Source organism: Anolis sagrei, chromosome 1 (assembly GCF_037176765.1).
Source record: "Anolis sagrei isolate rAnoSag1 chromosome 1, rAnoSag1.mat, whole genome shotgun sequence".
Lineage (NCBI taxonomy): Eukaryota > Metazoa > Chordata > Lepidosauria > Squamata > Dactyloidae > Anolis > Anolis sagrei.
Genome location: NC_090021.1, coordinates 229,947,268 through 229,965,466, shown reverse-complemented (window position 1 = coordinate 229,965,466; position 18,199 = coordinate 229,947,268). Strand labels below are relative to the sequence as shown.

Here is an 18,199-nt window from a genome sequence, read left to right as displayed (position 1 = left end):
ATCAATGTTTGCTTATTGGAACTTAAAAAAATAATTTCTACCTGTGGATGCTTGCATTCATGGATACAGAGGGCTGACTGTATTCTTTTGCTATTTCACCTAAGCTTGTGCCAAACCATTATCCTGCTATGAAGCTTCACAGCAACATGTTGTGGAAGGTAACAATGGATCTAAATTAAGAAGAGTGGTGGGAAACATTACTTTTTGTACTACAAATGCTTTAAAGATCTTATTTAAAGAACATATCATTATGGGAAGACCCTCAGGTTGCCAGAACACAACCAACTGTGACTATGTTTAGAGGATCTGGTTCCATTTCTTTGGGAGCACACAACCCCTAGCTGACTACAAATGTAGGGGCAAGGCAGAACTAGATAGTGTCAATTGTTTTCCTATTTATGATATGGTTTTGTATTTACCTTTTCCAAGTTTTCCATTTAATTATATCCAAATTTTATCCATCTATTTTAAATTCTCCCCAGCAGAGACCCAGTACTGGAAGAAGACTGGGCTCCTGTAACCGACTCCCAAGCTCTGAGAGATGGTTGGGTTTCCTCCCTGCCTCTTGTTCAGAAAAGGGAATGATGAGGCGTAAAAGATCAGGGACTAGTGGAGGGAGGGAAGAAAGGAGTGATCTACAAATTATTTAAAATGAGAAGCATGCATGGTTGAACTGATGGAAGCAGATGTGGGAAAAGGCATGAAAGATTCAAGGGATCTGTCATTTTAAGTTACCAAGAACCAACCTGGTAAGCATGATAAATTCCCAAGTGAGACAAAACCAAGATGTGGTTCATCCCATGCTTGGAAACAGCATTAGTGCAAGCGACAAGGCACATCATTCTGCACACAAATTTTTCTGCCATCATTCAGGCACTGCAAGGGGTATACCAATGGACTCTGTTCTGTTTTTGAAATATATAAAACGTGTAAAGAGGTGCTGAAACTTTTGTTCAGACAAACACTACAGAAGAGGTCAAGGCTTCATCGGTTTCTGTGGTTTCCAATAAATAGGTCTTGGAAGGCTTCTAGAATAGTGATACTCAAAGTGGGATCTGTTGACTGATGCTGGTCTGCAAGCTGTTGGCTATCAATCCATGGGGAAACTCCAGGGGGAAAAAATAAAGAGTTTGAATCAATGAAAAGACAGCATAATATCAGTCCCAGGCAAAGGGGAGGGGGGCGTACGTGCCAGTCCCGCTAATCAGATATCTTCAGAAGACTGAAATGTTGGACAGTTGGTGGATGAGCAAAACAGATGACTTCAGTTTGTTTTAATAACAACACAGGATGGGAACATTTAACCATACAGATTGTACTTTTCACAATCATAGGCACATTTATTTGGAAGTTAACATTAAAGTGTCCCATGGGCCATGCTCACAGGTGTGTGGAGGATTGTGCTATCTAATAGACTTGAGGGATTCTCTCTTCTAGGAATAGTCTGGGTGTTTAAAGGGGATCTGAAAATAAAAGCATTTCAATCTTCACCAAACGAGGATTTCCAGGATACTTTGAGATAAGTCATGACAACAGGACAGAAGGACATGAGAACAAAAAAAGTCTCTGTTTTGTTTGGTATACTTTCAAATGTATGCAATCAGACAAAGATATAGGTGTAAGATCTAATTCTTGGTGTTAATTTTTGGTGTCCTAAACCTGTGGTGAGGGCCCCATTCTTATCCCATTTGCTTTTGGTGTGTGTCTTTCACGGTAAAAGAAATCCAGTACCATATAGGTGTCAACACCACCCAAGTCCTCAAACTGGACTAGATCAGAGGCCTTCTATCAAAGAGAAAGGAAGGAATTTACAGTTAAAGATTGCATTTCCATTTAATTTTGTATGGGGCTGGGATTGTTACAAAAGGCACATTAAGTATTGTGTAAATTACCAAGCTCCAGCAAAGGATCACCGCCTTGTCGGGGCGCTGGAGCTTGAGCACCTCAATGATGTCATGAGCGAAACCGTGAAGGGACACCCAAGACGGGACGGTTGTGGCAGAGAGGTCAGACCAAGCGTGATCCCTGGGGAAGGCAATGGCAAACCACTCCAGTATCCTTGCCAAGAAAACTAAATGGACCAGTACAACCAGAGATATGTCGGTATGCCATTGGAAGATGGGACTCCCAGGTCGGAAGATGGCCAAAATGCTACTGGGGAGGAGCAGAGGATAAGTTCAACTAGCCCCAGATGTGATGACGCAGCTAGCTCAAAGCCGAAAGGAAGGCTAGCGGCCGACGGTACTGGAGGTGAACGACGAATCCGATGCTCTAAAGATCAACACACCATAGGAACCTGGAATGTAAGATCTATGAGCCAGGGCAAATTGGATGTTGTTATTGGTGAGATGTCAAGACTAAAGATAGACATTCTGGGGGTCAGCGAACTGAAATGGACTGGAATGGGCCACTTCACATCAGATGACCACCAGATCTACTACTGCGGACAAGAGGAACATCGAAGAAATGGAGTAGCCTTCATAATTAATAAGAAATTCACTAAAGCGGTGCTTGGATACAACCCAAAAAATGACAGAATGATCTCAATTCGAGTGCAAGGAAAGCCTTTCAACATTACAGTGATCCAAATATATGCCCCAACCACAGCTGCTGAAGAAGCAGAAGTAGATCAGTTCTATGAGGATCTGCAGGAATTACTGGATAATACACCAAAAAGAGACATTATTTTTATTACAGGAGACTGGAATGCCAAGGTGGGAAGTCAAATGACAACAGGGATCACAGGCAAGCATGGTCTGGGAGAACAAAATGAAGCGGGACGCAGGCTGATAGAATTTTGCCAGGAAAACTCGCTGTGTATAACGAATACTCTCTTCCAACAACCTAAAAGACGGCTTTACACATGGACCTCTCCAGACGGTCAGCACCGAAATCAGATTGACTACATCCTTTGCAGCCAAAGGTGGCGGACATCCATCCAGTCGGTGAAAACAAGACCTGGGGCTGACTGTAGCTCAGATCACGAACTTCTTATTGCCCAATTTAGAATAAAACTAAAGAGATCAGGGAAAATACACAGACCAGTTAGATATGATCTCACTAACATTCCTAGCGAATATACAGTGGAAGTGAAGAACAGATTTGAAGGACTAGATTTAGTAAACAGAGTCCCAGAAGAACTATGGACAGAAGTCCGAGACATTGTTCAGGAGGCAGCAACAAATTACGTCCCAAAGAAAAAGAAAACCAAGAAGGCAAAATGGTTGTCTGCTGAGACACTGGAAGTAGCCCAAGAAAGGAGGAAAGCAAAAGGAAACAGGGATAAGGGGAGATATGCCCAGTTAAATGCGCAATTCCAGAGGTTAGCCAGAAGAGATAAGGAACTATTTTTAAATAAGCAATGCATGGAAGTGGAAGAAGACAACAGAATAGGAAGGACAAGAGACCTCTTCCAGAAAATTAGAAACATTGGAGGTAAATTTCAGGCAAAAATTGGTATGATAAGAAACAAAGATGGCAGGGACCTAACAGAAGCTGAAGAGATCAAGAGAAGGTGGCGAGACTATACGGAAGATCTGTATAGGAAGGATAATAATATTGAGGATAGTTTTGACGGTGTGGTGAATGAATTAGAACCAGACATCCTGAGGAGTGAGGTAGAATGGGCCTTAAGAAGCATTGCTAACAACAAGGCAGCAGGAGACGACGGGATCCCAGCTGAACTGTTTAAAATCTTAAAAGATGATGCTGTTAAGGTGATGCATGCCATTTGCCAGCAAATATGGAAAACACAAGAATGGCCATCAGACTGGAAAAAATCAACTTATATCCCCATACCAAAAAAGGGAAATGCGAAAGACTGCTCCAACTTCCGTACAGTGGCCCTTATTTCTCATGCCAGCAGGGCAATGCTCAAGATCCTGCAAGGAAGACTCCAGCAATACTTGGAGCGAGAGTTGCCAGATGTTCAAGCTGGGTTTAGAAAAGGCAGAGGAACGAGAGACCAAATTGCCAATATCCGCTGGATAATGGAGAAAGGCAGGGAGTTTCAGAAAAACATCTACTTCTGCTTCATTGACTATTCTAAAGCCTTTGACTGTGTGGATCATAATAAATTGTGGCAAGTTCTTAGTGGGATGGGCATCCCAAGCCACCTTGTCTCTCTCCTGAGGAATCTGTACAAGGACCAAGTAGCAACAGTAAGAACTGACCACGGAACAACAGACTGGTTCAAGATTGGGAAAGGCGTACGGCAAGGCTGCATCCTCTCACCCAACCTTTTTAACTTGTATGCAGAACACATCATGCGATGTGCGGGACTGGATGAATGCAAAGCTGGGGTGAAAATTGCTGGAAGAAACATTAACAACCTCAGATATGCAGATGACACCACTCTGATGGCCGAAAGCGAGGAGGAGCTGAGGAGCCTTCTAATCAAGGTGAAAGAAGAAAGCGCAAAAGCCGGGTTGCAGCTAAACGTCAAAAAAACTAAGATTATGGCAACAAGAATGATTGACAACTGGAAAATAGAGGGAGAAACCGTGGAGGCCGTGACAGACTTTGTATTTCTAGGTGCAAAGATTACTGCAGATGCAGACTGTGGCCATGAAATCAGAAGACACTTACTTCTTGGGAGGAGAGCAATGTCCAATCTCGATAAAATAGTAAAGAGTAGAGACATCAGACTGGCAACAAAGATCCGCCTAGTCAAAGCCATGGTATTCCCTGTAGTAACCTACGGATGTGAGAGCTGGACCTTAGGGAAGGCTGAGCGAAGGAAGATAGATGCTTTTGAACTGTGGTGCTGGAGGAAAGTTCTGAGAGTGCCTTGGACTGCGAGAAGATCCAACCAGTCCATCCTCCAGGAAATAAAGCCCGACTGCTCACTGGAGGGAAAGATACTAGAGACAAAGTTGAAGTACTTTGGTCACATCATGAGGAGACAGGAAAGCCTAGAGAAGACAATTATGCTGGGGAAAGTGGAAGGCAAAAGGAAGAGGGGCCGACCAAGGGCAAGATGGATGGATGGCATCCTTGAAGTGACGGGACTGACCTTGAGGGAGCTGGGGGTGGTGACGGCCGACAGGGAGCTCTGGTGTGGGCTGGTCCATGAGGTCACGAAGAGTCGGAGACGACTGAACGAATGAACAACAACAAAAAATTACCAAGAAAAAATAGTTCTTAATAAGCAGAACAAATCTAATGAACATATAGGTCAGCCAACTTAAGGTTTGTTTTTAATGCTGGCTGAAATAAAGACAGTATTTGAAATACTACAGCAGACACAAAGATGATGTCTGTAACCTTTTTGCAGTGAATCTGGGAAAGGACCTCTGCTAAGTGAAAAATGCTATATGAAATCGTAAATTCAGGATCCAATGTCTTTAGAAGCAGAAAAAGCAAGAAGTGTTACAGGTGTGTGTCCCCTGCTGCCCCTAAATATAAAAGAAATCAGCTTTAAGGTTGTTGTTTTTTTGCAGCATATACAGAATGTAGAGAGAAGCACAGCCATTTGTAGAAAAAAATCTTTGTGGAAATACAGAAAGTGAGTACCAGCTATCCCTACTGAGATCTAAGGAAAGAGTCTGCAAGAAGACAACTGGGTGCTACATGTTTTGGTGAGCATTTTTGAGACTAAATCAATAGGCAACAGAAATAAGAAGAAGCTTGACAGAACTACAGAAACAAAAGATTAAAGTTCTTTTGTTGTTGTTGTTGTTTTCACAATCAGAGAGACAAACAATTCTTTCAAACTTAAGTTATCAGGCTCTGAACCATCCCCTATGGCAATGCTTTCCACCAACTTGTGAAAGCCAGTGTGTGTGCCTTATTTCTTAGAGTTAGTTATGAAATGTTTCCTTAGGGTTTTCCATTTGATAAGCATCTAAAGTTCCTGTCTTTCCACATCTATTCTTAACACAATGTCTTGAGGCCAGAAGGAGAGCTATGACATCATACACTTCTAGGCTTGTGTACCGTATCTCATTCTTTCTATGTAGATCTAGTGATCAGTTAAAGTTAGGAAAAACCACCTCAGAAGTTGCACGGATACTCTCTCTTGTTCTCACTGGGATAACAAAAGTGAACCACAAGACTTACTCTAGTCCACCAAGGGCCTTCTGGTTGCTTGGATTTGTGTCAGACCCTATCTAAGCCAGCAGACACTTTTTAAGCCGTTCTTCTTAAGCAGAAAAAATTAAGATAACATGGATAAGTTTGAATTTACTTTACGTGTAATATTTCTTTTTTAAAATTAATATTTTATTGAGGGATGTAGTGAGGGTACATAAAAAAGGTATTTCAAAATTTGATTAAATAAAATATCTTACATAGTGTGTATGCAATGAAGATTGAGAAACTACCACCACCCAGCTAGAGAAAGAAAAAGAGAGAGATAGAGAGAAGAAGAAGAAGGAGAAACAGAGAAATAGAAGAAAAGGAGGGAGTATATACATTAGGATCCTGTTTTCTCCAACGTAAGTATATTTTGGTTTGTATCCTCTGGACATTGTCCTTCCTCCGGCCTCTCCATCTATTTTTTTTTATAATCATCTTAAATTTTGAAGAAAATTTTGATTAGGGTCCAATCTACCTTTTCTGGTATAGGTCTCTGTCTATTTCTTAAAGATTGTATTAGACTGTCCATATTGATAATATCCAGAATTTTGAGTGTCCAGTCTTCCAATGTTGGGATTTCTTTCAATTTCCAATCTTTAGCATATGTTCTTCTGGCAGCAGTAGCCACATATAATTTTTCTGAGTGTACACTTAGGGTTTTTAACTATAAAACCAAAAACTGGAAGTAGAAAGATACAAATAATGGGGTAACCTGGGGAGAAATGTATACTGAAGTTACATTTCAAAAGTAGTGCAAAATGTGATAATGGTATTCTTTTGTGCAAGAGGTGTCAATGAGTAAGAGTCTCTAGTTGAGCGGTTCTCAACCTGTGGATCGCGAGTCCTTCAGGGGTCGAATGACCCTTTCATAGGGGTCGTATAAGACCACCAGAAAACATTTTTCTGATGGTCTTAGGAACCAAGACACTGCTAATTTTCCCCACCCTGTTCGCTTCCCAAAGGCATCTTCTTCTCTGGAGGAAGGTAGTGACATCACTCAACCCCGCCCCCTCTGCCCCCTCTGCCATTTTAGGAGGAAGAAATGAGAGTGATGGCGGTGGAGTTTTCTTTAGAGCCAAGAGGGAAGAGGAAGGAGGAGGTGGAGGTGAGAAGCGAGAAGGGAGAAGGTGAGGGAGGGGAGCCTGGGAGGAGCACATGGCTTAGAGAGGACTGGAGCGGTTCCTCCATGGCCGAATCCCAGGGAGAAAGAGAAGTAACAATGAAATGTTACTTCGTGCATATCAGATATTTACTTTACGATTAATAACAGTGGCAACATTACAGTTATGAAGTAGCAACATGAGAAATTGTATTAAAAGGTCACAGCATTAGGAAGGTTGAGAACTACTGTTCTAGTTGCTTTTGAAATTACTTTTCATGTGAACTTGATAGCAATTTTAGGGATTTTTTTTCAAGTTTTATATCATTCTCTTAACAATCCTTATTTTTTTAAGTAATGAAAAGTAGCATGTTATACAATGAGTACCATAGAGAGCTATTTTGTTAATGCTACAATGAGTAAAGAAAACAAGTGACATATAAGATATCACTATGACAAATAACAGAATGAATTTTCTATGAAAATAAACATTTTATGTTATTTATTTACTTTATTTTTATGTCATCCTTCTCCTTATATAGGGACTATAATGCTCTTAGCTCTGTTTAAAGCAGTGTTGCGTGACAACTTCAATGACAATAGGATGATGAATCTGTTCTGGGGTTTGGTCTGAGACAATACTTAACATATTTTGGAGCTGGGGTCTGGAACCTTGAATATCTCTTCTGCATCAGACTAAGGCACAGCAAGGATTCCCCACTTCCCACTGTTAAAAACACATTATTCAAGTTTCTAAAAAACAGAAGCCCACACAAAAGTAAAATCATCCCAGCATTCAATAGGATTAACTGTTATGGAATGGGATTTCCCCATTTTTTTAACTTTGCAGTTTCAATTCAAGTATGTTTTTAACTGGCTGCTAATTTAATGATATTGCTATTACATCACTTGTTGTTTATAGGGATTTGTTATTTCTCCACATGGGTGTTGCTATTATCAGCTGCTTTGGCCATCGTGTTATGGAAATGGGACTGTACAGCAGACCATCTTCTTTTGTGGGAATTAGGGGTGAAAAGCCCAGGCAAAAGTGGAAAAACTCCAAATATAAGCAATTTTTTTAAACATGAGAAAACACCTCTTTAGGAATCTCTAGGCCTTCCAGGGTGGTTGTATGGTCAACTTCTGGCAGAGGCTGATTATAATCATCCCACAAGGCCTAGAGATTACTAGAGAAACCATCTTAATTAAATTTATGAATAATCAAATCAACAAATAATCAAATCTGCAAAAGTTAAACCAACAAACCAGACTGACTGTGATTGTTGTAAATAAAGAAGTAAATGAACTCAGCAGACGGCTCTCTAGTTCAGGTGATTAAAACTCTGAGAAACAGGATAAGGTTCATACAAAAATCCCAACACCTACATTTTTTATTTTATTATATTATATCTGTAGTCATTCGTGTGTTTGTTAAGATATGGCCATGTTGCCTTCATCAAAGTTCCACCACCAAGCCTCTGGCAGCCAGAGGGAAGGGTCTCTTACCTCTGCTGAAGATGATGCTTTCGTAGGGGATCTTGTTCTTAGTCTCCAGGCTGGAGCAATTCCAGCGCTGGTCACGGAACTGGTGCTGACACTCGTGGATGGCAATCTGGATGCCCTGAATGGCGGAAGCGGTCACATCCGGACTCCGCACGCAGACCTCCAACTGTCGCCGAGTTAGACCAGGCAAAGTCAGGCAGACCGTGTTGGCATTGAGCACAGGTTCCAGTGGCAGCTTCAGGCCCAGGATCTCATTGGAGAGGGAGCTGGGGAGAAAGCAGAGGGAGAGTCAGCAAAGCCAGCACCACATCCCCAGGACTCCCTGCACATTCTAGGCACATGCAAAATCCACGCTCTATTTTTAATTGTTATTGGAAATTAAATATTTAGGTGTTTTAATAACGCTTTAAAATAATGTCATTGCTTACTCCTCTTTTCAGCTTTGTACAGTAATATTTTAGTTTGATCTTTTAATTGTTTTTTTCATGTCAGGAGTGACTTGAGAAACTGCAGGTCACTTCTGGTGTGAGAGAATTGGCCATCTGCAAAGATGTTCAGCAGGGGACGCCCAAATGTTTTACCATCCTGTGGGAGACTTCTCTCCCTGCATGAGAAGCTGGAGCTGACAGATGGATACTCACCCTCCTACCAAGATTCGAACCGCCAACCTTTCGGTCAGCAGTCCTGCCGGCACATGGGTTTAACCCATTGTACCACCAGGGGCTCCATCTTTTTAAATTAATGTAAGCCATCTTGAACCCCATTTTGAGAGAAAGGTAGAATATAAATTCAACCAACCAACCAAAGAATGAATGTATCAATAAATAAAGACAAATTTGATGCCTAACCACTGCAATTAAGGTTGGAACTAACCTTGTAACCTGATCTGGACAAATAATACTTTTCAAAAACAGAAACATACTGTCTCCCTTGATAAGTTCTTCTAAATCTTAATTTATAAAAATTAGAAACACAGAAATATACTTGAATTGATTTTGATGTGCCAAACAATTGCTGCATTGGCTAACATTTCCATGTTGCCTACTATATTTCTTTAGGTTAAGAAACAGGAAAATATCATAGTGAATGATCATATTTCATAGGAACAGGTAGAGTATCCCTTGTCTTAAATGCTTGGAACCAAAAGTACTCTTTATTTTGGATTTGTTATGATGTTGGAGTTTTTGCATATACATAATGATATATTTTGGAGATGGAACACACCTCTAAGCCCAAAAATTATTTATGTTTCCTATATCATATACTCATATTTTGTGCATGAAAAAAAGTGTGTACATTGAAGCAAAAGAGTCATTATTTTAGCCACCCACGTGGACTATTTTGAATTTTGGAGTATTGGACTTTGGAATTCTGGAGAAGGGATGCTCAACCTGTAGCTGTTTTCTATGAACATTTTTCCTTTAAACATTTATAAATTCTGATCCAAATCCACACAAGCCTCTGTGCAGTTTGCAAAAAGATACAAAATATATACATTTGAGCATAAAATGCAAACATTTAAAACACTGAATTTTAGAAAGGCTGTATTTTGAAAAGTATATACAAAAATGCTTAATTTAAAAATCTTTGAAAAACATTACATGTGTAAAGTAAACATATGTAGTACACATTTTCCTGCAGTACTCAAAATGCTAGGGAAAAAAGTGTACGTTCAGAAAGTGAAGACAAAAATGTATACATAAGTAAAGGTAAGGGGTTCCTCTGACATTAAGTTTAGTCGTGTCTGACTCTGGGGATTGGTGCTCATGTCCATTTCTAAGCCAAAGAGCCGGCGTTGTCCATAGACGCCTCTACAGTCATGTGGCTAGCATGATTGCATGGAGGGCTGTTACCTTCCTGCTGGGATGGTACCTATTGATCTACTCACATTTGCATGGTGTTGAAATGCTAGTTTGGCAGAAGCTGGGCCTAACAGTGGGAGCTCAGCCCGCTCCCTGGATTCAAACCACCAACTTTTCAGTACTGCTGATGCATAGAAATGTTCATGCAAGTCAGAAAAAGGCAACCTAACATGAATATAAACCAGAAACTAAGAGAAAAAAATGAGCGGCTGAGAAAAAAACCAATCTTGAAAAATTGCCCATATCTATCGGTTATGCACCCCTTTCTTTTTTGAAGAGGAACCTCAATGCTGGAGCCCCCAGTGGTGCAGTGGGTTAAAGCACTGTGCCGGCAGGACTGAAGACCGACAGGTCGCAGGTTCGAATCCGGGGAGAGGCGGATGAGCTCCCTCTATTAGCTCCAGCTCCTCATGCAGGGACATGAGAGAAGCCTCCCACAAGGATGATAAAACATCAAAAATCACCCAGGCGTCCCCTGGGCAATGTCCTTGCAGATGGCCAATTCTCTCACAACAGGAGCAGTTGCTCCTGACACGACAAAACAACAACAACAAAACCTCAATGCTGGCCACTACTCACCTAACATCATTTATCTTTGCAAAATCCTCTTTTGACCTCATTAGATGGGCAAAACTGCCCGTTCTATAACACTTTGACTTCACTTGAGGCACAGAGCCTCCCATCACAAAATGTTGATCTACTTCTGGTGGGGAAGTGGGGGAGGGGGGGCAGCAGCGCTTTCCCCCATGAGATGAGATGAGGGGAAGAGCAGACTATGCGGGGAGACAGTTTCCTCCCGCTGGACCCTGCCAGATTTTCCACAATGCATGGTGAATCCCAGCCTTAATGTGATGAAGTCCCTAGTATAGGTGTTCTGCATAGCAGAGAGCTGCTGCATGGCTTTGTCTTAGCTCTGTCCCAAAATGATATTCATCATAATTGAAGCGACAAAACAGGTGATCAGCTCACAAAAATGCATGCACTGAAAACTTACCACATGTCTCAATAGTACATTGTTTTCATAAAATGGATACCCAAATTTAATTTATGTGCAAAATCTGTTTTTGCACATGACCAAGAACCTACAATGTGTAATGACTGCTGCCTCCAGTGAAACCATTATTCTAATTTTAATGGTCCATCTATCAGGTTCCTCTTAGTTTTAGAAGGCAAATGAAAACTGTGGACTACAACCTCTGATATTAGTGAGAACAAACATTCAAATTACTAATAAAATCTATGTGACACATGTCAGAAGTAGGCACGTGGAATATAAAATAGACAACACTGGGTGAGTTTTAACATTTTATTTCATTCTTATGTCATGTACTCCTACAGGCTTCAGATGCCCCTTTGTCCCCATCCCATATTAAGTCAGACTCTTTGGGTCTCTGCATTGTTTAGTATGACCTTTGTTTCCCGATTAACCCGAGCAATGTTGTCGGGCTGTTTCTTTACTTATTAGGGAAAAGTCAGAGCAGAGAACAAATTGATGCTAGGTTTACACATCATGCTAAACCAGGCATTGACCAAAGAGTGTAGTTTGTCTAGCTCTTCCTGCTGAAAGCAAGAGCAATTGGGCAATTGGAGCCAGCATGCAGGGTTGTTCTTAAAGTTCTTGATTGCTATTACATGCCAATGTATGTATCAAAGCCCTATTGTGGTGCCAAGACACAAAAAAGAACACGCTGTATAGTCATCAGGCTGTGAGACATATAGGAATAAAACCATTATTGCACTTATCCTGTTGTTCCATGAAACTGTCAAATCTGAACAGCATATTGAAAAAAAATTCACAACCAATCATTCTGTCTTCACAAGACAAATTATTAGAATACAAAAACTTGTCCAGAATTGTGTTGTTGGAGGCTTTCATGGCCAAAACTCTGGGTTGCTGTGAGTTTTCTGAGCTGTATGGCCATGTTCCAGAAGCAGTCTCTCCTATTTTCTTCAGTACTATAACCCGATAGAAGATCTTAACTTCTTCAGGGTAAAAATGTACATTGTATGGGAATTTGGGCAAAAATGAGATGCCACTCTGAACACACTGATCTATTTTGATGTTGGACACTAAAACAGATTGGATCCGGTTTATACTTGGATGGGAGATAATTAAGAATGATTGACAGGATTCTTAAGGTAGGGCAAGAAAGGAAGATGTCCTGCAGCTGGTCAGAAATGGCAACATTGGGATGACTGAACCAATGTTTTGACTTATGTGCTTATAGGTGAGGAAAGGCCACTTAGCTCAGGGAGTAATTGAAGAGATGGTGAGTTGTCAGAATGACCTCAGTTCCTTCCTCCTCTGCCATTTCTCTGCTGCAAATTGCTCCCTCAAAGATATATCTTCCATTCTCCTAGTTTTTTCAGTGTAAATCCCCCCACCTAAAAAGAAATGTTTAGTACATGTTGCCTTTGGGAAATGACAGACAGAAAGAGGAGTACATCCTCTTTCCCAAAGAAGCTTCTCCCAATCCAAAAGTGCTACCAGGCTGTCATTATATACATTTGCATTGAATGCAAAGTAGAGTTCACCTTGTGGGTGGCCAAAATCACTTCTTCTGGGTGGCCTAAAATACCTTCAGCTACTTTGGAAGATAACACGATAGCCACCTGAATGGAGTATTCGTACCATGAGAATGAAGAAACCCAAATGAAACACTTTGGACCAGTCTTATCTTACTTAGAGGAAAATTACCTCAGTTTCCAATATGGCCACCTTTGATATAAACAGGGGAAAATGTCTAATTAGTCTCCTTGCCTGCCCAAAGGCAAAAAAATACACTATAGATTAGTGAGAGGAAAACAAAAACAAAAATTGAAGAGGGAGGAAATGTGTTGCCTTACTGCAGTAGGCCACTCCTGAAATATTTCAAATAATAAGGCTACACTGCTCTGTTTTAAAACATGGTGTACCCACACTGCATAATGGATAGCAGTTTGAGATCACTTCAATTGTTATAACTCCAGCTTTTAGAGTTTGATGAGACATAAAGTATTTGCTAATGGAGAATCTCCTAATGTGTGTCTGTAAAAAACTTTGTCTCCCCAAATTAAAATTTCAGGATTCCATAGAATGAAGTGATGACAGTTAAAGTGGTATCAAAGTGCTAGAACACTCTAGTGTGGATATGCACTTACTCTGATATGTATTCTTGGAAGAGGGTCTTCCATAACACTATTTTTCAGGACTTACGGGCAGAAACAGTGAGCACCCAAACAGATCCAGAACTGGAATCGGAAATTGATATTAACATGTCCCTTCTGCATTTGGTGAATATCTGAATATTCAAAAATTAGCAGTGGATTATTGCCTGCTTGTCAATGACAAAAATGGTGTGCAGTGTTCTGGAAAATGTCCATTTTCTAATCTCTACATTTGAAATTTTCAACATTTCCATTAACTTTCAGTTTTTGACATTACCAAGATTTGTGATTAATCATAAACTTTCATTGTGAATGATCTTCGCTGTCTGCATTTTGGACATTTGCTTTAAAAGCTACATTTGCTTGTGTGTGAATGATCTTTTTTGTGCGAATTACATCTCTGCCCTTTTTGACTGACTGTCATCTGGTGATCAGCTGCATGGCTTGATCTGGATTTTTATCTATGCTTCATAAAAGAGAGAAACCCAGCAAACGCTCCTGTTCCTGGATATTCCCAGCCTTCTTGCATCCACCCCATCTGTAAACAGACTAGTGAGTAACCAGTCCAGGTGAACAGAGAGGGAGCGAATGAGAGACGCAGGTTAATAACCAAGAAGGCTTTAATTACACAGTAAAGTGCTCCCTTTGGCGGTTTTAAAAATAGGGACTCCTGAGCCTCTAATGACTCAATTTGAGGGGAGATGCAAAGGTGGTTGTAACTCACTAATGACAGTTCTTGATCAAAGGCAGAAGAGCAATGAATTGTATCCTCTACTCCTGCCAGGTCACAGGTTTCCCATCTACCTATACCAGTGTTTCTCAAACTGTGCTCCTCCAGGTGTTTTGGACTTCAGCTCCCAGAAATCTCAGCCAATTTCTGTTAGAAATTGTGGGAGATGAAGTCAAAAAAACACGTGGAGGAGCACAGTTTGAGAAACTCTGACCTATACATATCAATCTGTTCCCCAACTCAGGGAATTGCCTTTTGTTTAAACAATGCCTATCATTCTGTCCTTTTTTCCAAAAGTATCTGATCCAGGCAGAACAGTACAATTCTATAACCTCAAGCTGTCCTGATTTAGATGGGACCATCCTGGTCAATCCACATTTTCAAAAGCCATTTAAATGTACCAGTTTTTCTCTCATCCTCCCTTTGGTCTCAGCTTATTTCCATTGCAGCAAACTGAGTTTGAAGTGCAAAAGTAGCTTGTACTCTATTAGCCCAGTTGAAGGAGAAGAGGAGCAGGATCTTGACTTTCTTTCTAGGCTCAAGCAAAAGCAATCTGCTGCAGGCCTTCCTAGCATGTCTCTTTCTGCTCGTTGCTAATGTTTGCCATCTTGAACATGCATATCCTGGTTTTCATACATGAAACGTTGAATGGTGTGTAATTCAGGTTTTTAACAAGGCAAATCCAACCTACTACCATTCAGGGTTTATTAAACTTGGGTTATTTTCTGGCTGCCCGAGTTTGCAATTTCAAGGTAGTAGAGACGATGGGAGCCCTTGATGGATCTAGATTCCTATGGAGCATTTTCCAATACCACTGAGCTGCTGAACTTGCTGACCGAAAGGTCAGTGGCTGAAATCCAGGGAGCGGAGTGAGTTTCTGCTGTTAGCCCCAGCTTCCGGCAACCTAGCAGTTCAAAAACATGCAAATGTGAGTAGATAGAAAGGTACTGCTTCTGTGAGAAGGTAACAGCACTCAATGCAGTCATGCTGACCACATGACCTTGGAGGTGTCTGTGGATAACACCGGATCTTCAGCTTAGAAATGGAGATGAGCACCACCCTCCAGAGTCAGAAACGACTAGACTTAATGTCAAGGGGAAACCTTTATCTTTATCTAGAGAGGATAGAGGGAGAAAAGTTACAAAGAGACCACTATAAATAATTAATGAAGTTTATTTGTCATGATTCAACTGTCCCAACCATTGTGGGTCTGTTTTACAGTATACTTTTATTTGACCAAAATTACCACTGCAGTTCTGCTTAATACATGTGGCAGCTCCCAAGCTGAATGTGGGTCACATTCCTAACCATGTGGCAAATACATAGCAAGATGGTGAGCATGTGTTGCATAAGAACATGAGTGACAAATCCAGATTCCTATGGAGCATTTTCCCACACCCTGCCACCATTCTATTAGGGATGATGCTGAAGTTGTCAGTTTCAATAGAAAACTAGGCGCTGATGCATTTATTGGCTGTGTGGGAGGGAAGCTTCCACCACATGGGACTTTTCCTGACAAAGTGCAGTCAAGGAATGGTGAAGGGCCATGGCTGGAGTTGAGTGATTGTCTGGTAGCCTTGGCCAAACTAAAATTGTTTAGATTGAGAAAGCTATTTCAAAAATTATTATTTTCTTTTCGGGTTGTCAGTGTGACACATACATGAGTGCATATAGACTACTCAGGCATGTATTTTTTCCATGGACTTATTGGTAAGGCTACTCTAAGCCTTTGTCTTACGACCTCATCATACAGGGCTAGATTTGGCACCCACGGAGCTGGCCAGCTCCCATCAAATTATGTTGTGCCAGCTCTTTGGGTGCAGAGGGACAGGACCAGCATGCCACCACCACTCTTGCAACACGGGAGGCTTCCCGTGTTGCCCAATCTATGGAGGGAAGCCACACACAGCATGTACCCCCTATGTTTCCCCCCATGTGGTTGCCCTCCTGGCAGGGTAGGTGATGTTGGCAATGCGAGGCATGGGGTGCCAAATTCCTCACGCCTCCCGGTGAAGAGAATCACTGCCTCCTTCTGTCATTGTCCATCTGATGGGGTGGTCCATAGTACAAACAAGACTATGCTACAAAATCAAGCTGGGTAAACAATGTCCCATAAGCCAAAAAATCTAAACAAACTCCACTTCTCCAAAAATAACATCTTGTCCTGGAAATTAATCAGAAATACCATCGTTCAGGTATGATGTATGGATCTTTTTTATAAAACCAATACATATAGCTACAACACTCCCAATTCCATTACTTTTCTCCAGAGAGAATGCATCCTGAGAAAGTGAGTAACTTGGCATAACCATCTGAACCTACCAAGATTGTATATTCTATACATTTATTAGAGGTACAAGAGCCCTGTCTTCGGTTGCACTTGGCCATCTAAAGTGGCACGTCTGGATCTTCACAATGTAGAATTGAACTGTCGAAGGCTTTCATAGCCAGAATCACAGGGTTGTTGTAGGTTTTTTCGGGCTACCTCTGAGGATGCTTGCCATAGATGCAGGCAAAACGTCAGGAGGGAATGTCTCTAGAACATGGCCGTATAGCCTGAAAAAACCTACAACAACACTAGAATTGAACTGTTGGTGTAAATGAGTGTTTTCCTTGCTGCTACAACAAAGCAGTTCTGGCCATGCATTCAACCAAAACTCATACCATCCACAGTTTATGTGGCTCTTGGCACATGTTGTCTAATGATGATGGAGGTTGTGACTTTTTTGTTTAGGCCACCAAGAGGGGGTGCCAATTTGACGAGAACTATTTAAAGATAAAACATGATAAATAGGTGAACATTTTGATCTGTAGGTAGCCGTGTGGTGGTGCCCAGAGAAGTCCATGGCTGTCTTTTCATTGATGAGCTTTCCAGTACTGAAGTGAGGCCACCCGGAAAAGCTGGTCATGACGTTTCTCTCTCTTCCATTGAGCCTTGTTTGAGTAATGTCTTTCTGAACCAAGGTGTATTATTTGATTACTGGGTCCTGTCTTTTCTTTGATCTTGACCCTTTCTCCTGAGTAGCTCTTTATGACAAAGAGCTATAAAATATACAGAACATTCAAGGTAAAAAATTACAAGAGACAGTAATCAAAGTTATTACTAAGCTATAAATTGAAATATTTTAATTCTCTCTACTAATAATTTAGGTCTTTGCCATGGCCTTTGGCTAGCACAAGGACGTACAGACTGACTGGATCAATTAGCTCTTCATTCCTGTGACTATCTTTGGTCTTGATGTTTGGCTTCTACCTTGATTGCCACCGTCCATTCATGCTAGACCCTTACAGTGGGCCCTTGGTTTCCACTGGAATTTGGTTCCAGGATCCCCTAATGATTCCAATGTCTATGGATGCTCAGGTACTATTCTTATATAAAATGGCAAAAACAAGGTTTGCTTTTAGGAAGTTAATTTACGTATATATTCAAGCTGTGGATGCTTGACTCTGGCCCTTTCCACACAGCTGTACAACATCCACATTGAACTGGAATATAGTGTGGACTCAAATACTCCCATTCAAAGCAGATATTGTGGATTATTTGATTTGATATTCTGGGTTATATGGCTGTGTGGAAGGGCCCTCAGTGGATACAGAATCAGTGGATATGATTCCCTTCAATTGCCATGAGTACATCCTATGGATCACGGACTTGCAGTTTGGTCAGAGGCACCAGAGCAGCTCTCAGACTGAAAATTCTGAATGACTCTCCCCAAACTGCAAATCCCATGATTCAATGGAGTGGAAGCATGGCAGGTAAAGTGGAATCATAGTATTATG

The 18,199-nt window shown here is 41.1% G+C and overlaps 1 protein-coding gene across 1 annotated transcript in view; it reads right to left on the bottom strand.

The window, feature by feature from the left end:
- WNT10A (Wnt family member 10A) overlaps nt 1–18,199 on the bottom strand; it is an 81,519-nt gene that overhangs the window by 49,236 nt on the left and 14,084 nt on the right. Inside the window, exon 2 of the mRNA XM_060773233.2 lies at nt 8,684–8,946. Within this exon, the coding sequence (XP_060629216.2) occupies nt 8,684–8,946 (263 nt within the window). The remainder of the gene's footprint in view (nt 1–8,683; nt 8,947–18,199) is intronic.